General features: G+C 44.0%; 1 protein-coding gene across 2 annotated transcripts in view; it reads left to right on the top strand.

Annotated features, from left to right (window-relative positions):
• Nucleotides 1-27,857, top strand: part of NAF1 (nuclear assembly factor 1 ribonucleoprotein) — a 127,181-nt gene that overhangs the window by 28,269 nt on the left and 71,055 nt on the right. For both annotated transcript variants that reach the window (XM_085641773.1, XM_085641772.1), the window contains exons 3-6: nt 7,577-7,748; nt 16,392-16,485; nt 17,671-17,753; nt 23,359-23,519. In XM_085641773.1, coding sequence (XP_085497899.1) covers nt 7,577-7,748; nt 16,392-16,485; nt 17,671-17,753; nt 23,359-23,519 — 510 coding nt within the window. The remainder of the gene's footprint in view (nt 1-7,576; nt 7,749-16,391; nt 16,486-17,670; nt 17,754-23,358; nt 23,520-27,857) is intronic.

Raw genomic sequence — 27,857 nt, 5'->3', positions numbered from 1 at the left:
GGTTAGGGGAGTTGGGGGAAGCGTGAGGGGAGGGAGGGGGTTTGGAGTTTATGGCTATAAAAAGAGTGACTGTCCCCTAAGCTTTGGGGGAAGGAGCGCGTTAGAGCCCGACCGCAGACAGGGGGTCTGCCCCGCACACAAGCGCTGAACTGGAGGGACACTTGGGAAGTATTAGGTATTTACTCAGTTTAGCACGGTGATGCCCGGCCTCCGGGATGTGGGATAGCCGATATAATTGATTGCGAGATGAGACAAGATGGCGGGCCTCAGGTTGACGGCACTCGGATATGTATATTACTGTTCCTTGTTTACAGTCAATAAATACATTTAAAAAAAAAAAAAAAAAAAAAGAACTCTTCTGCCCCTGACAGATTTTTAGGTCGAGCCTAGCGGCAGCGCGCATGCTCTGTGAGACTGCAGTAGTAGAGTATGGGAGAGATGCCGCGCCTACTCTCTTCCCATATTTTTCATTGGCTTGTGTCATTGTCTTTTGTAAATGCTGCCTTTGGATTCGTTAATAGGCTTGTTAGCCCCTCCTTAGTACAGCCTTGTCTTTATTTGTACCCTTCCATGGCCACTGGCCCTTTTACTTCAGTTGTTTCACAGGACGTGGTATTTAGTCTGTAAGCACTATTTATTTTATCAAGTTTCTCTTACTGTAGGCCGAACTTGCACTGCTTCAGCTGAAACCGCTTGTGTGTTTTTTAAGCAGCACATAACACAGGCGCCTGCTTTCAATCACTTAACCTGGCATTATCTCGTGTCTGTTTCAACTCCCCAAGTAAAATGGATTTAGAAATGATTAGCAAATTAAGTCATGTGAATTCCAGGTAGCACATAATCGTGTGCTAATGGGGTGAAGCTGACAACTGCACATCTGTGTTACATGTCACCTGTACTAAAGCCACCTGAGGGGTTGTTTTTAAAAGCCTGTTTCATTAACACCACCACCACCAATACCACCACCTCCACCAATTCCACCACCTCCGCCAATACCACCTCTTCCAATACCACTCCATGCCAATACCATTCAATACCACCACCACCCCCAATACCACCAATACTACCAATGCCCCCACCAATACCAATGCCCCCACCACAAAATAACGCCACCACCAACAATACCAGTACCACCAATACCACCTCTATCAATACCACCACCACCATTATCAATACCACCACCACCACTACCACCACCACCAATAGAACTACCACCGCCACCACCAATGCCACCATCACCACCAATACCACCACTGCCACCAATACCACCACTGCCACCAATACCACCACCCCAGCGCCTCTCGCTCACTAGTAACAGCAGGGGCACTGTACAAGGCCGGAGCGGCAACCAAGACCATCCCTCCCTCCATGCCTGCCATAAAGCACAGCCCGCCCTGAACCAGGAGGTGAAGCCAGGGCCCTACTACAGCTGGAATGTTTTTTTTATCAGGGCAAAGATAGCAATGACATTAAGCAATGCCACATTGCTCACTCGAATCACGGAGAGTGCAGGAAATAGCCCCCCCACTCTTCCTCCTAATCCGTGACAGTGTAATAACAGCGAAAGGTGTTAGAGCGCTTTGTTAGTGTTTATAGCTCGGAACATATGTAACTCTCACTTCACACTTTGTGTCTGTGTAATTTATACTTGGACATCTTCTTCACTGCACTATTTATCACTACTTTGAAGACTTAACAGTCCGGTCTCTTCCTCTGATATTTACAATCTTACAAGTGGTCGAGGAAGGCCCTTTATTGCAATACAATAGGTCTCGCATTTGCAAGAGTTTAAGCTATTAGTATTGTAAATGACGATGCCTTTTATTTATGTTTTAAAACCCAAAACCTAAATAAAAGGCATTGTCATTTACAATGCCAATAGCTCAAACTCCCGTAACTGCGAGACCTATTGTATTGCAAATGCTTGTTGTTTCTTGTTTAAGCTCTGCTTTAATTACATGTGGATGGTGGAAATGCATTATTACATGGTCTCCAAGAGAATATCCGTTTGCACCCTCAGTTTATTTTATTAGCATGCCCATTTGTGAGTACTAAATAAATTGACAGGATTACTCCAATTTTGCGAGAATTTACTCTAATTATTAGCCCAGCACAATGTTGTCTGGTCTACAAGGCTTTGTTTCTCCAATATTATCGAGCACCGAAATTAGTGATAGCATGTCCATCTACCTCTTCTCCGGAGGAGCACTCCCTTCTTGTAAAGAGAGCCAAATGTTGTACGGTAGGTACCTCTCTGCAAAATTTCTCAGTAGCAGGTACTCAATTTTGGATTTTTGAGCTAGTTGCTCAGTTTAGCCAATTTCCTGTTGTGTTTTAGGCGTCAATTGGAAACATTTCTTTTTGGACTTTGTTTGCTATCGTCTAACGTATGTTTTCTTTATTTATATTGTAGTCTTCTTTTTGAAATGTTAAATTTAGTTGTTGAGGTTTATGCTTTTATTATATGGTGCAACATCCTGGCAACATTTGTGATGTGTAAAATTCTATTTATAAAATAAATTAAGTTAAATCCCTTATCGTTTTGCCTTATTAAGGAAATAAACGTTTGTGTGTGCAATGTCTGTTTAAAACGTTGCTCTAAATGTGCGACATGGGATTTTTAGGCATATTTTTGAGAGGAAACGGGCTAAGTATGTGTTATCCACATAATTCGATACGCTAAGTGAGGTGTAGGAATTCTGGAATTCCCTTTAGGGCTTTCATGAGTGAGGCTTTATTTTTCAGAAGTGACACGTTTTTAGGGCTCGCGCCTGCGTTGCAGTGCAGAGCAATGCTCGCGCAGAGCGAGAGCCATTTTGTCTGGGGTTTTGAAAGCTGACCACACGCTTGTGCGTGTGATCAGGCTTTCGCCATCAGGCATTGAGTTTCGTGCCTTTTTAAAAAAAAAAAAAAAAAACACGCGATTGGGCAAAGGCGGGACAATGTCCCGCCTTTGAAACGCCCATTCCCGACGGTGGTCAGCATGCGCAGCAGCACGAGTTCTCCTCGCTGCTGTGCTCCCTCCCCCCCCCTTCTGTGGTGCGCACGCACCACTATTTGTTGACAATAGCAATCGCGACGCGATCGCTTTCAGTGCCGCTTTTGGTATAATCGCGGCACCCGCGCTTTACTTTTGATGTTATAAGTAAAGTGTGGGTGCCGCGATTATACCAAAAGTAAAGAAATAGAAAAAAACATTATTTCTTTACTTTTGCTATAATCACGGCACCCGCGCTTTACTTTTAGCATTTAAAAGTAAAGCGTTGGTGCCGCGATGCTTGTTTTAGATGAAGCAGCTCACGTGCAGCTTCCCAAATGTATGTCATGAGGCACACTAAGTCATCAATTCAGAGATATTAATCAGAGTGCAGTGAGCGCTGCCTGCTAGCCAGACTCTAGCCAGCTGTGCCCGTGAGTTTCACAGAATACCTCTTGTGCCGGGGGCTTCAGAGCCGGCTGCGTGCCGAGTAGTTTGGAAGCCAGCTGTGCTGTGTGCCTGGACATCAGAGCCAGATGTGCTATATGCAGAAGAGCTGCTGCCAGCTGTGTGCCCAGAAGTCTGACAGGCTGCAGTGCTGTATACATGGGACCTCCACAGCCAGCTGTGTGCCCACAGGTCTCACAGCTAGCTGTGGTGTATGTCCGGGGCCTCACAGCCTGCTCCTTGTCCAGGAGTCTCACTGTCAGCTGTGCTGTCATCCAGATTCATGCTCAGAAGTAAGACAGCCAGTTGTGCTGTATATCTGGGGCCTCACAGACGGCTGTGTACCCACGAGTCTCACAGCTCGCAGTGGAGTCTGCTAGGGACTCCTATCCGGCTGAGTGCCCAGACATCCAAGGTTTCTGGGCTGTGTGCCCGACGCCTCACAGCCTGCTCCGTGTTCAGGAGTCTGACAGCCAACTGAGCCCTGCTGTATGCCCGGAGCCTCACAGCCAACTGCAAGCCTGGGAGGAGTAGGACAGCCAGCTGTGTACCTGAAGACTCACAGCCGCCTCTCTGTCCAAGAGTCTGACGGGCAGCTGTGCTGTATGCCTGGGGACTCACAGTAGGTGCTATGGCTAGAACCTGACAACCGGGTGCGTATCCAGGAGTCTAGCATCCAGCGTTGCTATATGCCGGGGCCTCACAGCCGGCTGAGTATCCGAGAGTCTGACAGCCAGCTGTGCTATATGCACGGGCCTCAGCCAGATGTGTGCATGTCGAGGAGTCTGACAGCTGTGCTGTATGTGTTCTAAGGCCATGACTTTCAAGCAAACTGTTTAACTGATGTATGCTCTGAAGTCTCATATCTAGAACTGCCAAGGAGTCTCTTAGCTACGTATGGTGTACACCAGGGCTTTAAGTGGGATGAAAAACCTGAGGGGGGGTGTCTCTCGGAGGTGCGTGGCCGATGTTATTAAGTGCGTGGCTTAAAACATGTATGCAAAAACAAACTGTGCTTAGCATAGTGTGCCGCCCGACTGGTAAATTTGCTGCTCCTGCCATTGCATCCAGATACACAATACAAGTCACATTCCACCTATAACAAGCCAGGACTGTTGGCTTTGTCACTGGTTGTTAGTTGCAAAAGCTAAATAAGCAACAACGTTGGCTTTGTTGTGTATAAATATATAAGGTTAAAAATGCTTCAGTTCTGAAATTATGAGACAGTGAAAGAACTATAGGGAGTGTCTTTGATGTTACATCAAAGGCAGTGCCAAGGTAGTGCTGCTGCAGAGTTAATATTTTTTTTTCACTTTGAGGATGAAGGCAAAAATGCAGAGCTCGATAGGGACCCGTCTCTGCACCTGCTTTTTAGAACTGCCGGTGCTCAGCACCGGACCTGGCGTGCTGTACACCAAGCAGTCTAACAGGTAAATGTGTGTTTCTGGCGTTGCGTCCAGCTGTGTTCTGCGTCATGGGCTGGAATACACTCTGGAGTTTCACTCAGTTATCTCACTGCCAGCTGTTGTGAGTGTCGCGGGTGGGTGCTGATATTGGTCTCTTTGGTTCCATTTAGACACCCCACCCCCCTCTCACGCCTTCTCCCAGACTGATCGAGACCTCAAGTGCATAGCTCGAGCTGATCACAAACCCACGTTCTTCCTCCTCCTCCTCCGCGCTGCGCTGGCGTCCCCTGCACAGGAGCTGATGACGTGTCCGCCGAGACCGAGCAACTGCCAAAAAGTTCATACGCTGACTGTACTTTTTCCAAACGACTCCTTCTCGCGGCCCGGCTTTCCCCCTTCTGCCTCTCTTATCTCTGCCTATCACGCTCTCCTCAGCCAGAGCTTTATTCATTCAACGTTTCTTTATTGCTCTTACCTGCTCTCTTTCTGCCTTGCTTTTTTCTTTCTTCTTTGCTCTTTCTTTTTCATTTGTTCGTTCTATTCCCTCTGTTTCTCATTTCGTCCCTTTCCCCTCCTCCTTCTACTGTGCACATGTCGTTATTCGGGATACATTTCGAAAAGTGCCATGCTGGTCTCTTGGGAAGAGGTCGGAGATAAAATTCAGCGCCTGTCTGTGTCGGCAGCACATGGCTGTGATTGGAGGTTTTGTCTTAAAACTACTAATGAACCATGAGATATTGGTGTGAGACCTTTTAAGCAAATATCTAATGGGAAATGTGATCAAAAACACATGCGTTCCAGTGACTCAGACTGGTTTGTGTCCGAGGGGAAGAGGGCTGTCAGGGGGGCTGACACTGTCAACTATGGGGACGGCCAGGTGTGGAGATATTTCACGGGGGTCATGAAATATAAGAGCAGGGAAGGATATATAGATGTTTACTCTGGTAGGCGCCAGAGTGCTAGAGAACCCTTTAGCTAGGATGTTCACTTTGCAAACGTAAAAGAAGCTGACAGTCCCAGTAACTTATGTTGTATGAGTTTTGAATACGTTTATACATGACTTAAGAGAGAACAGCAAGAATCTGTAAATAATATAACAGATTTCCTCTCCTCTCCTCTGAATGGTTGATGTATCAAAGGCAGACATCTGCCAGTGTAGTATTCTGCTCGGCCACCATAGAGCCGATATCCCATAGCTACACTTGTAGTCCCAGCCAGATGTGTACCCAACCCTGTACAAAGGAACACAAGAGCATAAACTGAGATAGCACCTTGTTGCTGGGGAAACATTGCTGCAATTTTATTTAAACTTAGGCACAAGTAATGTGTTATCTTGCCAGCGATCCAAAAGTAGCTAGCGATGGTTGGAACTAAGCTGCCTGCCCGCCTGATTATCCACTAAACTCCAGACGTATCCTTCAAGGGTGCTTAAACCTTCTGAGTCAGTTCACCTCAACTCTGGACCAATTTGAAATACTGCACACAGGTGGAGCATTGCCAGGCAAGCCCCAGCTGCTCAGGTTTACAACTGCCCTTAACACTAGCAGGCCGCCATCGCTTCCATCCCAGCGTCCTGCCCAGGGCCGGACTGGGAACCAAAACCGGCCCTGCAAAAATGACAGTGAAACAAACTGCCCCCAGGGGCCCAAAACTGGCCCCCACCCGTGCGGCGCACCGGGGAATTGCCCGGTGCCCGCTACGGCGAGTCCGGCCCTGGTCGTGCCATAAAGATCCCCAGGGCATTGGCATGAAACAGCCCCTTGGGGCTTCCTCAAGTGATTGCTTCTCTGCAACAAAATCTTTGTAGTGCCCCATAACTCTCTTAGTCGTATGTCCTCTTTCCTGTTTCTGTTGCCTGCACTTTGTGTTAAATGAGCCAGAATTTGTCCGCAGCGTCAATTTTCTCCTTCCATTGATCAAACGCTTCCTGTCCAGCTATTTTATCTCAGTATGAGAAGTTTTGTGAAAGCTAAGTATCCATGTGCACATGCTGAATAGTGTCTTTGCACCGTTTTTGGTGTCAGGTGGGATTGTCCAATTTGTCAGTTCTCACTCGTTGGCCCCATTACAAATTGACCAAAGTGATATCTCTAAGGGGGATGCCGCGTTTAGGGTAACTAGCAGTAGTTGGGTGTTCCTGGACCTGAAATGTCTGGGTTTAGAAATACAGTAACACCAGACCTTGTGCTACTGGATGTGAATCCACACCTTCACACCTGACAAAACAAGCATTTGCAATGCAATAGGTCTCGCATTTACGCGAGTTTAAGCTATTGGTGTTGTAAATGATAATGCCTTTTATTTATGGTTGGAAACCAAAAATAAAAGGCAATGTTATTTAAGATGCCAATAGCTCAAACTTGTGTAAATGCAAGGCCTATTGCATTGCAAATGCTTGTTTTAGTATGTCGATCATCTGAGAACAGAAACGACTTTAAGTGGTGAGTAAATCTGGTAACACCTTGGCAGTGCAGCACGAACTCTTAGGTGAAATGTGTAAGAACTATTTTCTGCTAAGTTGTTTGTACTTTCAGGATGCACCTTTGGTTTAATATGTTCTCCGTTTCCTGTTGTGCCAATGAATAGGCAATTTCTTTCAGGTCTTAAACTGCTGGTCTTTGTGGAAGTGGGAGGCGTTTCATGTGCCGGGAAAGTTTTATCATATATTGTTGTTGGTAGGCCATATGTTTACAATGTCTGTAGTTTAATTGAAGGTGTGGCTGACATTTGCAATATTTTTTGGTAGTGATTCAGACTCTGATTCGTCCTCTTCTTCATCGTCTTCCTCCTCTGAAACTACCTCCTTCTCATCTGTGTCCTTGTCTGCTCTATTATTGGATGGAGATGATGATGAGGACACACCAGGGAAAGATGGCAAGGGCTTTCCTGTCACACCCAAAGAAGTATTACATCTAAATGTAAGTGAATGTTTCTGGTGGTCACACTAGGTTTTATTATGATGTCATTGTACATTTCATACCCACAAAAATAATAAATAAAATGGTGGGTGTCTGAGAAGAACACTTACTTCATTATTAAATGTTGAATATTTATTTTAAATGCTGATAACATTCTTCATATGATCTGTCACTTCCTTTAAACAGTCTTCTTAATGCATACAAAGTAAGGCAAATCTAATTGTGAGGGTATGTAATCCATTGAGTTAAGTGAAGTTCTTTAAAGTATTTAACATTACTCAAAACTGGTAGCACTATTCATTCTTGGAAGCGTTTTTGCGAAACAATGGTTCTTTAACAGTCTGCGCTTTCTACGCTGTTGCTCCTTTTAGAAGTATAGTATGTTCTTCAACTGCGCCTTCCTACCAGGAGTGAAGTTTCTTTGGAAGTCTGGCCTTTAAGACCACATTGGCTGTCTTGCCAGACTACTGTCTTAAAAAAATATTTACATACAACATAAATACATATAGGGGCTTTTAGTCTGCGGTCTTGATTGAGTCGTCTGTTAAACTGTCAGTTGTGAACAATTTGGTTCTTCCCACCATCCAGCATGGGGCAGTAGGCCAGCCCATTTCAGCAATTGGCTTACCTTACTGCCCTTTCCACTGTGCATATCCTCATTTACAGCTCTGCACTTCACTGCCAGGGCTAGTGGGCCAGTAACTCCTTTCGTATTATTGTCTCACCTAATTTATTGAGAGCTTTGACCTGTGACAGTAAAGCAGCCCGCTGGTGTGATGCACCATCGTAGGGGAAAAAAAATGTCTTAATTTTTTTAGGTCTCCCCTGCTGACAGTGCCGGTGCTGTCGCTGCAAGGGGTATTGATAGTGTGAAGCCCGGCCATTGCTTACCATCCATTGGTTTCATTGTCACTCTTCTCTGCTGCCTCTTTTTTGACCAGCTCATGTTGAGATTCACTGCGTCTTCTTTCATGTGGGGCATAGACTAACTAAGGATTGATTTAGTGTGATTAGTGTCCTTCATTGGGTCCATCCACTGCTCATGCTGCAATTCAGGTACTATTTTATATATTTGTTTCTTCCCCTTCCACCCCCACACTTTATCTGTGTTGCTTCTTCCCCCTCCCACCCCATGCTCCGTTGTGCTTCTTCCCCCTCCCACCCCATGCTCCGTTGTGCTTCTTCCCCCTCCCACCCCATGCTTCGCGTTGCTTCTTCCCTCCCACCCCTTGATTTGTGTTGCTTCTTCCCTCCCACCCCATGCTTCATGTTGCTTCTTCCCCTCCCACCCCATGCTTCGTGTTGCTTCTTCCCCTCTAACCCCATGCTCCGTGTTGCTTCTCCCTTTGCCACCGCTGTGCTCCTGTTGCTTCAGCCCCTCCCACCTTATGTTTTCCTTCCTGTTGCTTCCCCTTCTGACTAGATTTGTCAATAGGCCTCATTCAGTCCTTCCTATCTGTCCATAAGATCTGCCTCTGTCCGGACCTCTTCTGTTATCTGGTTGGGATTCATGCAACATTGTTGTTGCATCCACTAAAGGTACAATGGTGCGTTGGGCTCCTACTGTGTGCAGTAAGAGGATAGTACAGGGATTCTCCAAGTATGGCTCAAGGGCCGCTTGCCGCCATCCTGACCTTTTAGATGTGGTCCCCTGGGCTGCTGTTTACTTGACTTAGTACTGACTTGCAGAAAGATGTTAAATGGATAAAAATGTATTTACACATTAACTGAAGAAAAAAGAAAAAGAAGCAAAGAAGGTATCTAATAACATTTATCCTTAGAAACACATCCATTTTTACAGACACTGTGCACCAAACATGTAAAATATATGATACTTTTTTAAAATTTTGAATAGTATTTCAGTATAAAAATTAAATAATTGTTGTGTTACGGCCCTGTTAGCTTATTACTTACTACCAAAGTTTAGTTTGATTTAAATTTCCCTTTCTCTGTTAAAACAGGAGCACAGAAATATGTTCAGAAAGTGATTACCCAAGAGCACACAGTTTGTCACAAGTGGGAGGCAAAGATTAATTAAAACCATGCCTTCTGGTTCCATAGTTTCCATCTTGCTCTTTAGTCAACAACTGGGGTGGGAGTGGTTCAGATGGTGACTCTGGGGCTACTCTCACCAAAAATATGCCTTTGTGCTTTAAAACTATCCCAGACATTAAATATAGATTTCACAACCAGTATGTTTTGGTAAAGTGGTAATGTGAGGATTGCATGTCAATTCTCATAATGACTTTGCTAAAACGTCTCACTTCCCCGTGACTAGCGGTGGAGGTAGGGTTTTCGTGTCTGCCAACCTCAGTGAATTGCACACCTTGTTCGGGATCTTAGTCATGGATTATTATAGTGCTTGCTACCTTAACAGAGCCTGTGTCTAAGCATTCCTAATGTTTACATAAGAGACTAAAGGCACAATGAGATTTTCAGTCGGGCATGGCCAGTCCCAAGCCCAGCTACGAAAGGAGGAGGGCTATGCGTGGGGTTAGCTACCCCGCCATCTAAAAAAAAAAAAAATCATAGCCACAGAAATGTCAACTAAATGACATACTGGCCCAGGGAGACGGGGTACGCTTTTCCCACGTTCGCGATAATAAGAGTCACGGCACAAGTCTGCAGACAACAGGCAAAAGTCGTGCTGATCACACCTTATTCTCAAGTGTGGTTTCCAGTTCTCCTGGAACTTTCCTGGGATTCTCCAGTCCTACTACCCCGGGATCCATTTATCTGAGGGATCCCCAGGGCAATCCCCACCCGATAGTCCAGCAAGGGAGAATGCCCTTGGTGGCTTGGTGCATTTTAGGCATCGCTGGAGAATCTCAGGCCTATCAAACAATGCTCAGAGGCTAATGGGAGCAGCTTGGGCAGATAGCACAAACAAATGCTACAGATCAACATGGACCTGATGGGTCAGTTGGTGTGTTCGTAATGACCAAGATCCCATGGAGTGCGAAGTGATGGCCATTATGAATTTCTTGTTGTTTCTAGCAACTCAGGGTCAATCCTACCGCTCTATCAATTCTTATAGGTCAGCAATATCAGCGTGCCATGTGCTGGTTCAAGGAGCCCCGGTCGGGGATCATCCGCTCATTTGTAAGTTGATGCGAGGAATCCGTCCAGGTACTAGTCATTATGGGAAGTCAATAAGGTTCTACACCTTTTCCAATCTTGGCAACCCAACAAATATCTGTCTCTTAAAGAACTGTCTGCTAAACTGGCTATACTTTTGTGCCTGGTGTCACGTCAGAGAGTATCCAATTTTAATGCCCTGGACATTTCGGGAAGGGTTTTCACACCTCAGGGGGTTACCTTCCATATTGTTCGTAGAACCAAGATGTAGTCCAGGATAGTGTCCTATCCAACCTTTGACAATTCCCCTAAGCTGTGTGTGGTTCGCTGTCTCAAGAAATATGAGAGTATAACGGAGGAGACCCGTCCACCAGGGGAACTTCAGTTGTTGATCTCTCTTAGGAAGCCTTTCAAGGTGGTCTCAACACCAACCATAGCCCGTTGGATCAGATGGGTGATGCAATCAGCGGATATAAATGTCTTGCAGTTTGGTGCCCTCTCAGTGAGGGGAGCTATGGCTTCAAAAGCTTTCTCTCTGGGGGCAGTATAAAATATATAAATGCTGCAGATTGGTCATCACAATCTATGTTCAAGAGATTTTACTTTAAGCCAGTCGTGGACATGGCTTCGTTGGTGGTAGATAAGCTTTGAATGAGCATAATCCTCGCCTCCGGTCCTGACAAATAATGAAAAATGTTGTAGTAATCATGACAGAAAGTTTAAATTCCATTAAGGACACGGAGGCAAGGATTATTCCCGCCTGAGGCTACTAGAGACCTGATCCCAACCTGGAACAGAGTTGTTCTGAACCCAGAAGTAGTACTCGGTCGTATGGTATAAGTATATGATTTTGACTATTACCTGGTTCGAATTTAGGGTCCGTAACGGGGGGGGGGGCGTATAATGTATGTAGCTATTAATGTTCACACTCCGATAAGTTTGCATCCTGTCTGCTGTGATTTTCTGGGTGTTTCCCTGAAGAACGAGTCGTTGGTTGTTTCTCCACTTCTTCCAGCTTCGGAGGGTAGCAAAAGGGTATAACAGGGCTCGAGGATAAAACGGTCGCAGTTGAGAAAGAGGAAGTCACGCAGGAAGCACACGCCCTTGGGGTCTACAAGGACTGCCTATTGGTGGATTGTGAATGACCCGTGTTACATGAATTATGGGAATGTTAGTTTTTTGATTAAAGTCGAAATCTGCTGGAGAAAGGGATAAAGAAAGTAAAGCATAATCCTCGCCTCCGCGTCCTTAATAGAATTGAAACTTTCCGTCATGATTACTAAGACATTTTTCATTCTTCGAACCGAAAGAGTGGATTGTGATTTTGTAATCGTTTCTTCGCCAACGAAGCTAGTCCCAAAATCGGGAAAATGGTTGGCTTGTGCTACTGTAAGCTGCAATAAAAAGAAATATATTTTAGGTAGAAAAGTTGATATGATCTACACATCTGTGCAGAAAGTAACAATGTTTTTAATTTGTCGAAATAATATACTTGACTGTTGAATTGAAGCATTTTTTATTAATTGCAGTGCTCAGTAAAACGCATGCAGCGTATGCTCGCGAAGGCCATTATCTTAATGTTTTTTGTGCAATTTAGACTGGAACAACACATTCCCGCTCCACAGTATCTGTATGGCTGTGCTGCACAATATTTTCCAATTGAAATCACTTAATGGAAAATATATTTCCTTCTAAATAAGTGTTCTCCCTCTAAACGCAACACTGTTGTGGATATCTTCCTTATTGAATTTGACCTGAAAATAACAGTGATATTGATGTCACAATGTTCCAAGGCTTTTGTGTTTTACGCGCATTGTTGGTAGACCTTGGTACGTTTGCACATTTTCTGAATATTAAAAAATGACTTCTGTGATTTAGCATAGAAACCTTGGGGTGTCTTTCACATATAATACAAAATTGGAAAACATTTGTGGTTTGTCATTTAAATATATGGTACGTATAATTTCACAAATATGGGGTTTGTTGATTCTTTAAAAAAAAAAAAAAAAAAAAGATTAAGTGGTTTGAAAATGTGCATAAATACAAAATTTGTTGCACTCTGGTACCTGTGGAAAATGCTCCTGGTTTTTAATACTTTTTAAGTGTCTTTCATCGCCTTTCAGAAGGTTATTTTTAAATTTATTTTTAACTTCTTATAAATACATCTGTGGTGTCTGGAAGGGGTCGCGCAACTGTTGAATACAGGCTTAATTGGACTCAGAGACAATGTGTAAATTATTTTTGCAGCAGGCAACCAGTACTATAGTGAAAAAACAATATAAGAAAAACCCCAAACCAATCTAGGAAAAATAGAGTAAATTTTAATTAATAAAATGACACTGCAGCAAATTAAATACAATCAGTAGATTAGGAATTGAGAATTTGAAGTTTTTAGTGCAAAAAAGCGCATAAAAGATCAAAGTGCCAACAGCACGTATCTGGCTGTAGGACAAAAGTCAAATGATCGGGCCGAACACGATGGAGTGTGGGTCGGATACTTGAGGTGGGTTGGGCCTGGTCTTGGCATACCTTCTGACTTATAAGAATTTTTGAAGAAAAGTTCCTGAGAAGGTAGAGTTTATTGTGTCAATCAGCAGATGGTTTCCATGTAGGAGTCATCGTTGTTGGGAACTCACTGGACGCAGTCGCAGTGAATATTTTTACCTTCAGACTTAGTAGAAAATCCCCAGCAGGACGGAGTTTGAGGCTGTAGCCAACCAGGGCTGAACAGGGTTTGCTGCTGCCAAGAACGACCTGCGATGCTTCTTCAGTGGATATGCTTACAGATCGGTCTCGGTCTTCTGTTAGTTCTCAGGCCACTTTTTGCTGAAAGTTTTTAAGTCCCAATTATTAGAGTTAGGCAGGAGCAGCACTTCGAACACCACCTCGATGGGTCCAAGACCTTGAGCCATCACTCGGGGTTAGGACTCACTCTAGCATAGGCCAGGTGCAGGGTTCAAGCTCTCTGGGACTTGTTGTGTCCATGTAGCACACACAGGAGACCAGACAACTAGCCCTTAAAGTCACTTCTGGTGGCGCTAGGTTCAAGTAGATAGTCCAATTCTCCATCCAGTAGCGGGGCAGTCCTTCAAGCAGCCTTTGGTAGCAGCAGGGCAGTCCTCTTGGGTTCCAGGCAGTCCGGAAGTCTTCCACAGGTCCAAGTCCAGCAGTGTACCTTAGAGAGAATAAAATGCAGAAGTTAAATTCTGTCCAGAAAACAAATATACTAGATTACTGGTAAAAGGAAACTGTAGAAAATCAGAAACTCAACTGCATGGTAGCCAACAGGTAATTAAGGATCAAAAATAGTGCTTGAGTACATTTCAGCGTTTATGCGGTTTCTCCAAGTAGTCCACAAAGAATTTTTATAAAATTCAATCTATCCCCTTTTCGAGGCTTATTCGACAAGCGATATAAGCATGAGTCTTCTGTTAAAGCCTTATAGGGTGCTGTTGTCCTGACAGAGGGGGAGTTCCACATCTTAGATCTGCCATAAGAGAACTGCAGCAGGAGGATCTGTCACCTGAGCGAGTAACTTTCAGAGTCCGATGTTTAGCTGATTCCATATGAACGATACTATGAGTTAAGGATTTCACTTTATAAGTATGTTATGCCTTAAGTAGAACCATTGTAATTTGAAAATCCATGTGGTATTTGCACAATTAGAGGTGCAAAGTATGTTTTCAGCATTATAGCATAGGGTTTACATAGTCCATCTTGAGAGTACTAGAGGTGGTATCATAGTATTGAAATGCGATTCAGGGATGTAGTTTAGAATACTCTCAGCCGGAAGAGAATATTTATGGCGAGTTGTGTCATAACATGGCGAGATATATAGGTAGATAGATACAGATATGGGTTTGGCAGGTATCTTGAACTTGGGGGTGGGATGAAATAAGCTGAAATTCCATTTCACCAGGATTAAGCCCCTAATGTTGTATGTTCATATGTACTTGATGGCTATTGGAGGTTTTAAAATAAAATGCATGGATTTGATCATTGTTTTTCATACATCGGTCTGTTAAGTTGTTATTTGTACTTTGCTTCGTCCCGCCACAGCATAGGGAAATCGATCTGCCCAATTCAGTCATTGTCTCTGCTCTGTGTGAGTGATGGCATCTTGACTAAGCACAATCGTCATAGCGAGTTTCCTTCGGTGCCAGGACTGGTAGGACAGTGTCTGCTTTATTTTTTATATTTTGTTGTGCTTCTTAAACAAAAAAAGGCCCAGCAGCTCCTAGACACTTCTAGTATACACTTATGGTTTTTTACAATGTATCACATCCCATGGAGGCACTGCAGGCATAGCCATCTTGATATTAGCATTTCTGTTATCAATAAAAAAAGTATTAAAAAAAATTATTCAAATCTGTCTGCCCATGCTTATGTTTTTGCCATGAAGAATTAAAAAAAAAAAAAAAAAACATTCAGAGAAGGTGTATTGATGCCCATGTGACTGTGTGTGAATGGTATTTGGAATGCTTGATGACAAAAAAACATTTCAAAATGCACACCCTTGCATGTGTGCGAATGGGTCTTTCTTTGAATGTGTTTTAGATCAAATTAAACATTTCAAGATGACTTCTATGCGCGCCCATTGATGTCCATCTTGTGATTTTTTTTTTTTTTTTTTTTTTTTTTAAAGTAATTTTTTTTTTACATCTTTTATCATTCTTTACCGTTACAATGTGACCGGTTTGTTGCTACTAAAGCCATCGGGCAACAAGAAATGGCAATGTTAGATGGTTCTGCGGTGGGATATAAGAGCAAGACCTCTTTGTTTTGTAGGTATGTCAAAGCTGCAATGGAAAGATACAACTGGAAACAGGGCAGAGGCATCAAGTTTATAGTAGCCTAAAATGAACTAAATAGGTCAGATGAATCTTACCTGCCTGATGTAGGTCTGTCTGCACACAATAGCCAGCTGGGATAAGCCTGTGATGATGATGATGATGATGATGTATTACAGAGACCTGCTCTTTCACTCTTTATTTCTATTTGTGTGAGTAAGAAAGCATGACCATATCCTTTATGTTGCTCCTGCCAGCTAAAGGATATATAGTGGGTGTTTACGATTTCCATGAGGAGTTTATGGCTTATGAAAGTAAACCAAACTTCATAAAATTTGTGGAGCTATGTAAATGAACATCATTATTATTATTTTGCATCGGAATAAACAACCCTAACAAATCCTAGCATGTGCTTGTATTTCAGTAGCTCATTGTATTATGAAAGGTATAGCAAACTCTATAGGGGTAAGGCTTCTGTTTATAGGCTGCACTCTTAGGTGGCCCATCTTGATGAATGAAAAGTATAGAAATGTAAAGAAAAAGGTTTCAGAATTAAAACGTTTGGGATGGTGTCTTCTTATAAATTTTTAATTGGTATCCCGGTTTTGAGCATCTTGATTTCATCAAGGTAATTCCTCCAGGTAAAAGGACATTGAGAAAATGTCCCTTCCAGTACTCACTTCTAATGACAATGGAGTGCAAAGAGTAGCTTGCAGTGTGATTATTTATTTTAGTTTTTCTTTTTTTTCAATGTAAGTGGTTTTATTTTTTGTAGGAGTTGCCTGCAGTTGATGATCTCAACATCACTTTACCGGACAATGTTGAAATGAAGCCTTTTGGAGTAGTTACTAGCATTGTCGATCAGTTGGGTATGTAATAAATATAGTTTGCTTTGCATGTTTTCTTGCCTACCTTATTTTGTTTTGGAAATTTTTTTCCTCGTTGAGATACCAAGGTTCCTCATATCGGTGCCACCTCTTATTATCGAGGATCAATCTGCATGGATCCATAATAATATTAAAGTCCCTCTCCAATGGCAACCAACTAAGTAGTACTTGTGTTCAGACTTAAATAACTGAACACATTAATGATGTTTGAGTAGATGAAGGAAAAAGTGAAATATGTTAAAGTACACACTTGAAAAATGTGTGAATTGTTTTAAGATTATCAACTTGCAGCTTGTTTCATAACGTAGCCTTGTGATTTCCCACTACCCGTATCTGTATTTCTCAAGCATTGAATCTTTTATATACTCTCATGCTTGAATCTTTTCCTGTTGTGTGGCTGGGAATCCCTATAACTTTAAATTGCAGCACACCGTGAGAAACTGGTTATAGGCCTCAACCACAGTTTAGTAGCAAAGCCACCACTTTTGAAACAACCCGAACTCCAGCCAATGAGCTGAAAGGGCAGAGCTCTCTTGGTCCCCCTAGAGACAGACCACCACAGCTCAGATTTTGTATCACAAGTATGAAGGGTACTTATGATAGAAGTGAACTTCTGACCCGGGAGGAGGAAGAGTGGTATGTGATATATCAAAGAATCCAACACCGGAGAGCTGGAGCTGCATGTAAGTACCTAATTTATTCCCCAGCATTGTATCTTTCATATTTTCAAATGCTTGAATTAGAATGTTAGACAGTACATACTCATTTAATAGAACATGAGACGGGTTCCTCTTCTTTAAGCAAGTTGCATAGAACTGCTGGTCGCACTGCAGAGTCAGCTGCTGCAATCATATCTAGGCCGCCGTATTTGGTGAATGTGTGCCTGCTTTTCCACATGGCCCCAGAGCATATGTACTGTAAAGACACCATTATGGTTTATGATCAGTGTCCGCCTTCATGTGGTGGTTACTGAAGACATTTGTATAATTCAGTGTCGTGTTATGTTCCATAATATATTGCATGTTAGTGTGTTTCAAACCACTTGATGAAACATTTACCAATAGGTTGTCTCAACCAACATGTTTTTGGTCACCTCTTGCCAAAGCCAAGCTACATCTTGTCAAATGCTCAATTTTACTTCTGACTGAGGTGTTTTTATTCTTTTAGTAATCTTTGAATCTCGATTCAACCAGCCTGTGTTAAGTGAAGGAAGCATAATTTTCAAAGGAAACCGATCTTCAGCTGGAAAGGTGAGTTCACTAAAATATTGCTGTTACGAATAGTTTCGTGTATTTGTGTATGGATTCCATGTTTTTGATTTACTGACCAATTCCACCATTTAGGGGCTTAAAACACTGGGAAGTCGTGAATGGCTTCTTGAAGTAAAACTCAGCCTAGCAATAGGCCGGACAGATTACGCAATCAGTAGGAAGGCATATATAAAGCTATCCTCTACTTTACTTCCGCAAATACTTATGTGCAGAAGAGGGGGGTTTAGATCTGGGAGGCAGTTAATATATTATGTATAGTTACATAATGGATGGCAGTTCAGGTAGAGTTGCTGTGCGGTGGGGGTGCTAAAAAACTCCTAGTGTTTAGTGTTCTAGTGTTTAAACATCACAACCAGGAATGATAGAAATGCAAATTGATTGAAGATCACTACAAAATCTTAAGAACGCGAGTCTGGTGGAAGGTGTTCAGGAATTAACTGAAGGTGTGAGATACTCAATGAAGTGGATCTTATATTGGTAGCCATTTATGCTCCCTTTATGGAGACGTCCTGACTGCCATCTTACTCACGGTCTTTCCCTTCTGTATTGGCGGAGCAAAAAGGTCTGAGTACCTCGCTATACAAGGGTCTGTAGCGCCAAGTCCCAGTTTCAGAATTTTATCTCTGGTTGTGCAAGTTATGTTCAGTCACTTTGCTTTGTTGTTAACGTGTCCCATGAGTCGGAATGAAGGATGGCGAACTGGGAGACTATGAACTTCGAGTGAAAGAGTAAATGCAGTCTATAAATTCCATTTATTACATCTCAGCTTGTGTGTCAAATGTAATGGTTATTATCTACCTGAACATATTCAAGGGTATCGAGGGTATACCCATCTAAAGGTTTGCAAAGCTTCTATAAATTGTTTTACTTTTTATCGTGTTGTGTTCTCCGATCTATTGTATATGTGCAGCATTTAGAAACAAGCATTGGCATAGCCAATAGGTCTCGCTTTTGGGACCTTATAAGTATTTAGTTATGCAGCACAATATCCTTGGTGCAACAATATCCATCGTTGCATGGCTAAACACTTATAAGGTCCCAAAGGCGAGACCTATTGGCTAGACCAATGCTGGTTTCTTTTTATTAGCGTTGATATTGGAGTTGACAGAAATAAGTTTAAGATTTTCAGATGAAATGGGCGCCTCTGACTGGAAGTAAGTGAAGTCAACTCCCCTCTGAAATTAAAGGGGCACGAGCAGACGAAAAAAATAAGCAACACAGCGGGAGGAGGAAGGACTGGGGCAACAAGCAATGGGGTGGTGGGATGGAGTAAAAAAACAAGTACCTCAAACCAATTGCGACCAGTTGAAGGACACATAAATAAATGTATGAATTCAGTACTTGGTCTATGTTCTCTATCAGAGGGACAACACAAAGAAGAAAATACCTTTTTGAGTGTTTTTTTAAGACACAACAGGTCACCGGGAAGCAACGGTGCACCCCCTTCCGAACACCTTTGGGATTAACGACAGTCACTGAGAGATGCAAACAGTGAGAAGTAAAGGAAGACGAAGAGGCAGAGGAAATATCAACGAGAGGCTATGAATGCGACAGTTTGTACTGAAGGGAATGGTGGTGACAGCTGCTTCATAAATAAAAACAAAACGTGAAATCAAAACAATCAAAATGAACTCTGAATACAGAACATTCATCCTACTGCCCAAGAAAGGAAGGGGCTCTGCAGGGCGGACAGCAGACAGGCAGCGCAGAGGTTGCGCTTTGCTTTATGAGATCACTGTTCCTTGCTGGCACGTGTGACCCTCGACAATTATTTTGATTGATCCACGTTATGTTTATTCGGGCCATGTAAGTGCTGTGAAACTTTAGAGTCCAAGGCTGTCACGACCGTGACATCTGCGGGGTAACCTGTGAGACAGCTCTAGTGACTGAGGTCCAAGCGTGCATGCTCTCTGTTCCCTGAGGGCTAGTTCAGCTATCTGAGGCCTAAACATCTGTTAGGTAGAGGCCTGGCTCTGCTATCTACTGGACAAAACACTGGGCTCTGTGTTAATCGAGGGGTAGCTCTGCTGTGGGACACCCTGTAGCGGACACAAAAGCGTAACGTTATTACCAATGTAGCGTGACAGTAAAACATAACATTACAAAAACACAAAATTTAACAAAACAAGGAAGAAGGCAACAAAGGGAAAGAGTAACACAAGAACGAAGGATAGGACGAAGGATTACAGCTGAAGGCTAAGCATGAGACATGAGAACCGAGCTCACCAGCCCTCCCTCTTTGCTGTGTGGAGTGGAGTCTGTTTCGAGTGGGGCGTGAACAAAAAAACACGGACAATAGGAGGGGACATCAACAAAGACCACGGGATGGCCGGGAAGAAACCCATGAGAGTGCAGCTACTAATTAAGGCACGGAAGCCCCATGGACTCTGGTGCATGTTGATAAAAATGACTGTGCCACATCTGCACCGCCGGCCCGGGGGCATTGGTGCTGCACGTACACGGCTGGAACATGTCTGCTGGCCACCCTGTGATTACTGGGCTCTTTCGGGGGACTATAAGCAAGGAGCACACAAATGAGTGAGATAACCGAACACAATAAAATGTGACTCATTCCTCGTGTAACTGGTCAACAATAACTCTCAGGATAAGAGCCACATGTTTTGTTGGCGGCTACACATTTTAAGATCGAGGATATTCAGGTTTTGTGTAACAAATGGGCATACAGTACACATTGAATCTGTAGACATTTCTTTACCAGTTTATTTAATTACAGCTCAAGGCTAAGCATGAGACCTGAGAACCCAGCTGACCAGCCCTCCGTCTTTGCTGAGTGGTGTCTGTTTCTTACACAGAAGCCGCAGGCAGTTATGGCTGTGCGGGTCACGAGTGAGCAAGGGAGGGGGCAGGAAAAAAGCCAGCATGAAGGGGGGTGGGAAGAAAAAGAACACTGACAACGGGAGTGGGGCGTGAACAACAAAAAAACACGGACAATAGGTGGGGGCATCAACAAAGACAACGGGAGGGGCAGGAAGAAAGGCAACATGGACAACGGGAGGGGGGTGGAAACATAGGGAATAGGACAACTGGGAGGGCGGCAGCAGCAAAGTGAATCACAACAGGATAGTTACTAAACAAGCAGAGGAAAAAGAAAAAAAAAGCCCACTTAAAAGTCAAGGTATACATGAAACAAGACGTGCGGCCGCGAGACGCGCTCTGTGGTGGGGGTGGGGGAGGAGCGTTAAAAGCACGCGCTTGGTAGAGCAAGTGAGAGGAAAGCTAGGTGGCGCCTGATCGAGCGATGCGAGGAATGCGTGTTACTGTGCGTGTAACCACATGCTCTATGCCACCCAAAAAGCTGTGATTGGCTTTTTAAAGCCCACTCACTAAATGTCTCGCCGGCTCAGGCGAGGCCTAAAAATCCGCTTTTCTAGACACTTCAATTCCATCAGAACAACAGTCATCAGCACCACTGTCATACGTACCACCTTCACTGCCACAGTAAAATCACTATTAATAACTCCATTACCACCATGCATTTAAATTGAGACCTTCTGGCGTTGCCAGTGCTTGTTTAGATTACATTAGATCTATAGTTGCTATCTTAGTAATTGTGTTTGGGCTGCATGTCATGTCAACCTCAGTACTTGGCTGGTCGTCTTTTTAAAAATCCTATTTCCTATGAAAGTGGAATTTTAAATTGTTATCTTAACATGTCATTAAGGTTATTGGGTAATCATGTGTGTAAAAGAGAAGATTGATAGTAACAGTAACATTCTTTTAGATCAGCAAATTTCTGTGGCATCCTAACTACCCTCTGCATTTTCCGATAAAGCTCAACTGCTGAATCATAAAACCAATATAACACGTAGTCTTTGCCAAGAGCGCTAATGTGGGTACACATTTAGTGCTGATCAGATCTAGCGTTTCTGTGCATTTCACTGTTTGGAAGACATTTGGCACCAGCAGCAAAAGTGTGAAAAATGTAGCCTTTCGTCAACACACTAGAGACTATATTCCATAAATTGCCCTGGGAGCGCAATGGGTGTGTGCGTCCACTTTCTTGTGACACGTTGGTAGTTATAGATGGGCTAGCAGATGCTTGCCCGGCCCAAGGGTCGCAGCAGCACATCCATACCACGAATCTAAAGCAGCATTTCCTCATTAACATGAGTGCATCTCCACTTGCTAATGAGACGGAGACCATCATCAGGTGCACTGACTTTACGCATCAAAGAAGTAGTGCATAGTTAATGCGCCCCGAGCAAGACCCCTGCATGAATAGAAAGTGGTTCCATGCACTCACCAGACGTCACCCATCAAGGCGTTTGCTGTCCCCCTTTCAAATCGGGCCTAGTGCCTCCTGCACTGTGAAAGACTGATTGGCTGCTTTAAACAGTTGGTTCTCCTTTCACTAAAGTGATGCCCGTATCGCAGACAACATAGCTCACTGTGTTTGTGTGCGCATCACACCTACTTAAAGATGCGTCACAGCACATACGGACAATGTGCCCTATGTATAGTACGGCCTCAGATATTCATAATGAATCGCAAAGTTGCCTACAGTTCTCAAGGACTGACTGGTTACATTTAATGAGCTACAGAACATGGAGTCTCCCTTCTGGAGCTCGGGACGGCTCCTTGAAGGCTAGTACAGGACCAGTGGCACGCTGTGGATGGCACACTCGCTTATAGGCGTGGGAAAGGAAAATGTCCCTTTTCTTTATATAACCCTCACAGGGACAAGCAAGCAAGGGAACTGAGCCTGAGATAGGTATACAGACGGGATGGGACCCTTGTCGAAAGTTTGACTACAGGGCCGCCCTCTCATGCCCCTGTGGGAACGTTTGTCCCAGTGTTAGGGTAATTCCCAACAGCGGCACGTATATATAAATATTCTTTGTAATTTTGTTATCTTGTGCATGCTGATCGCATGCCCTTAACAATATGTCCCACAAAAGAAGGAAAGAAAGCCCTAGCTTATTTTATGACCCGTTCCTGAACTAATTTTTAAAAGCTACTTAATCATTCGGATGAGCGTACTACCTTTGCAAGAACTTCTTTCTGAAAGGAGAGTTTGGCATGGTTACAAATCTAGTTCATGGAATTCAGTTTATGGTTTTGCCTTTGAAGGGAAATGTCAACCCATTATTCTGTATATATGCATTCATTTTTAGTCCCAGCCGTTTACTATATGCCATTTTGCAAAATGTATTTTTCTGTTTGTTAATACTTATGCTGCTGAGTATCTGTGTTGCTTTCTTTTTGCTCATTTGCGTGTACGCACAGAGTTAGACATAAATGACAGTTCAGCTGCCTGCTTAGAACACCGGTAGCCACATTACTTTCCTTATCGAAGAGCTAATAGCATAGGATAAACTTAGGTTTACAATACGCCTGGTATTAATGGTTATGTCAACAACACTGTTAGTACCCTGACATTTTTATCTCTTAAAACAGCGACAGATGGGTGGTTACAGTCGTTTGCTCTCTAAATTATATGACTTATGTTTGCGTTTAATATACTTCTCAGTAATTTCTTAGGTTCTGCGTTTTGTGGAATTGACCAACCAATGTTTTCCTGTGAAATTACACATTAAACTCTCAACTGTTTTTGTTTTTTCAGATATTTGACCTATTTGGACCGATCCCACGCCCCTCTTACTTGTTGCGATTTAATTCTGAAGAGCACATTGCAGCACATGGAGTTAAAGTGGAAGATATAATGTATTTTGTCCCCAACTCTCAGGAATTCACCAAATATTTAGAAACTGAGAAACTAAAGCAGTAAGTATTTTATTGTCACTCTACCTGTCATTTAGAAGGTACTGCTTACGTTCTTTCCTTCAGATACTTGTAACATTTTTGGATGCTTACTTTTCCCCTCAGGTGTGAAAAGAAATGTGTTCCATTGGGATAAAATGCCCAGATTTTGAAAGTATTTATGCCAATAGCTTCAATTTAATATTACAGAATGTGTGTTCCTACGCTAGGATAATTCTCTACCAGCCCTACATTTTAAGGGTAAATGCGACTACAGTAATGTTGGTGTTAGCAAGAGCGATAGGAAATAGTTGACTGAGAAGGTGATTAACACAAAGTCAAAACATTGTGGCCCCCGGTGTATTTTAACATTCAGTGTGTGCACCTAGACTATGTGACAAAAAGGCCAGCGTAAGTGTGCAAATATGGATGTGAAAAATACTTAATCTGTCACATTTTTAAGCCTGTTAGACCCAAGACCTTCTGAGTTGAATACAGTTATATAGAAATCACCTTTTCAGTTTGCCCTCTTGATCTTGTGGTCGGTTTTAGCAGGAACATGGAATTGTATGCCAGAGATTATTCTTTCTTTCTTCATTTTGATTTAACAGCAACCATGTGGAACCATTAAACTCGAACTACATATCCCACGCACACTTGGGCTAGAAAAGGATGTTCATCAGTTGAACCAATCAGAGTACATATGTCCCCTTTATAATATGTTGTCTCTGTGATCTCTACCTCCCTTTTTTTTTTTTTTTTCGCTGCTCCTCGCAGCATTTAGTTAAGTGGCCTGTGGGCCACTTTTCCTTATTGCATTTGAATGTTAATACGAGTGATTTTTGCATATCTGCCACTTTGCCACTGTATTTGCCAGCTGATTGCTTTGCAGGTCTTTGCCCATGCAAAAACGTGACCGCTTCTATGCGGCTGAGATGCATGCCTCGCTGGGGCATGTCGGAGCTGTGTGGCACAGTCTGCTGCCCGCTAGGGGCACCCTCACTGCTCTTCAAATGCTTTGATCTTGTGTGCACTTACCCACTGATCTGATCACTATCCTCGGATAACGTTTGGATCACCGCTCGCGGCAGGCCACCTATTTTGTTGTACTGAGGACCTGTAGTGTTAACACCTCTCCTGAGGTCCATATGTCGCCGCACAGGAATTTTCACCACATGTTTGATCTGTATTGGAGGTAAACGACCTCATGTATTTCAGCACTCTACGCACACTTTTGTAAGTAACCGGTAGCCCTCTGCAGGGCGTTTGGTACACTGCACCCAGGCCAATATCACAAAAAGTATATAAAAAATAGACACTTACCTGTAATTTGCAGTAGACCTGTCAATCAAAGGGCAATTAAGGTGTGACCCACCCCAAATAACGGTACCTGTTTATGCCCCCCGAACTGTCTGATTTTACTAGCCCATAGTGCTCCTGGAATGCAGGAGATTCACAACTCTTATATGGAAGAAAGAGAGGTTACTTACCTCCCCATTGACAATGACTTCTGTGGCATCATGGATGCCTCCATTCAACCGGCAGTCTCGGAACCCATAGCACCGCTGAAACAACAATTGTTTAGTCTAGCAGCAAAGTGCCTTAGACCTAAGGGCAGAACTTAAAGGGTCATCCAGCGTTCAGCCTACGAGCAAACCCGAGAAACCGCAGCCTTCTAGTAGGAAGCGCATGGACATGGATGCCTTTGACCTCCTGAACTGTGCTTTCTCGGGCCAGAACCCCATTTTTCTACCACCTGCCCCTCCCCCCCCCCCCCCCGGCCTGTCACCTGCCCCTGTCCCTAAATGGTGATGACTCTCCTCCCTCAGATGGGGACATTGAGCCAGAGAGAGCCTGGTGTCCTAGCCCTGCCCCGAAACCATGTGACGGAGGAAACTAGCTTGCATAAGGGTTAGATTCGGACATGCTCAATCCTAACAGCCTCCTACATCACCCCACCTCTGAGTGGGTTCCCGCTAACAAAGTCGCCAAGTACGTTGCGGAGAAACTGGCACAACCATCCTTTAAAGAGGAGGGTAACTGACTAAAGGCGGAGTTCCCCATTCCTATTCCAGGCAGGTAAGGTTTCCATCACCCAAGATCGATCCCTGCATGGCGAATTACCTTGCCAAATACATACCTGACCCCAATTGTCCGGTCCTAGCCTTCCTGCCAGGACAAGCTGTGGATATTGCAGAACTACTACCAAAAATGCTCAACATTGGGGAGGATGCTAAGGCCTCCGGTTCCCTGATATCCCCAGAGATTCTCTCAGGATGGCCGCAGAGGGCAATAATATTTCTTGGCAATGCCATCTGTGCCCTATCAACAGAAAGGAGGAGGTCTCTACTGATAAAGATTGACCCAAGCTAGCAGACCTGGCTACTTGGGAAGCTGGCCAAGTAGCTCAAGGCGGCTTGTTTGGGGAGCCTTTGACTAAGGAACTCAGCAAGTTCGTCTCTGTCTTCAATTCGCTGGACAAAGCACAGTCATCCATATAAAAGATATTTAACCCCCAGGTTTTCTTCAGGCCGGCCGAGGGAGAAGGTGATCAGACAACCTTGGACAGCAACAGGCCCCCTTCCGAGGTCAAGCCTGTAGAAGGGGCCAGTATCGGAACCAGACAAGATTTGGTGGGTTCTACCCCACATGCGGAGATCTCTGACATCCGACGGATGGGTCCTCCAGACCACCCGTGGGTTCCAGATAGTTTTTTACAGCTCCTCCATACAGTCCCTCCTCCTTACACTTCTCCATAGAGGAATCCTCCTTGGTCAAAATTGAGATCCAGGAACTCCTGTCCAAAGAGGCCATTGTCCAGACCTACCCTCATCTCTAAGGTTTTCTCAGCAACCTATTTTTGGTGGACAAACTCGACGACGGGAAATGCCAAATCTCAATCTACCGCCTCTTCAAAATGGATGGTATTCATCTCCTCAGGGACCACCTCCTTCCCAATGACTGGTTGGCATGTCTGGATCTAAAAGACGCCTACCTTATGGTCCCGATATTCCAACCACAACTGCGTTCCATTCATTCCAGTGGCGTCATGCCACATATGAGGTCACTTGTCTCCCGTTTGGACTATCATCGGCCCATGGTGTTTTACCAAGTTCATTCAATCGATGGTGGAGCACCTCCGAGCCAGAGGCGTCCACCTAATAGTGTATTTAAACAATATCCTGCTCATGAACCAAAGCACAATGAACCTGAAGACACATCTTCAATGGGCAGTCTCCCTAGGACAGTCCCTTGGTTTTCTCATCAACAAAAACAAATCTGTTCTATTGCCTACGCAATCCATGGCCTTCCTCAGGTTTGTTGAGGATTCCATCAGGCCACTCAACCTCCCCTCCACGAAGGTGACTAAAATGAGACACAAGCAGACTCTCACTCTGGCCTAACCACAACGTCCCTTTGTCAGATTACCAGGGGAGTGGGACTTCTCTCTCCTTCCACCCAAGCCATCTATCCTGGTCCCTTAAACTATAGGGCCCTTCAACGGCTCAAGATTTCCCACCTCCTGAAATGCCTGAGATACTCTGTGAGTCCCTCTACGTGTGAGGCGAAAGTGGAAATCCACAGGTGGCCAGCCTCCATGGAGGCATTGAACTGGTGTGCCATTTTAGGGTCTCAACCGGACCTGGTAATTAAATCTGTGTGGAGCACAATGTGAGGAATTCTCCACCAGAGGAAAATGGTCAGAACATGCGAGCTCCCTTCACATCAGTTGTCTAGAACTCCTGGCAGATTCTTTCGTGGTAAAATGTTGGACAAAGGAACAGACCGAATACAAGGTGTTCCTCAAAATGGGCAATGTTGCAGTGGTCAGGTACATCAACCACCTTGGAGGGATGTGGTACAAGCCTTTATCGGATCTGACCAGGAGCTTTTGGGAGTATTCTCTAGATGACCAAATCTCAGTTACAGCGGAACATCTCCCGGGCAATCAAGTGGTGGACAGGCATCCCTGAAAACTGGATCCTTCCGTGTCTCGGGCACTGATATCCAAATGGGATTCCTCCTCAGTGGACCTGTTCACGTCCAGGCTGGACCATCAGGTGGCCAAATACTTAAGTTCAACACCGACCCCTTGGCTCAGGTGACAAATGCCTTTCAACAATGATGGGACACGGAGAGGGGCTACGTGTTCTGTCCATTCTCGATAAGTGACTCTCCACCTAGGTTCTTCGACAACGGTGAATGTGGTAGTAATCACTCCCTCTGGAGGTCTCAAGTATGGTTTCCAGTTCTGATGGAACTTTCTTGGGATCCAATCCATCTACCCCTGTTCGCCTCCTGGATCACTCGGGGAATCCCCACCATCTGGTTCTGGAGGGTTCATTGCAACTCAAGGTGTGG

Source organism: Triturus cristatus, chromosome 2_2, assembly GCF_964204655.1.
Source record: "Triturus cristatus chromosome 2_2, aTriCri1.1, whole genome shotgun sequence".
NCBI lineage: Eukaryota > Metazoa > Chordata > Amphibia > Caudata > Salamandridae > Triturus > Triturus cristatus.
This window is presented reverse-complemented; position numbering and strand designations above follow the sequence as displayed.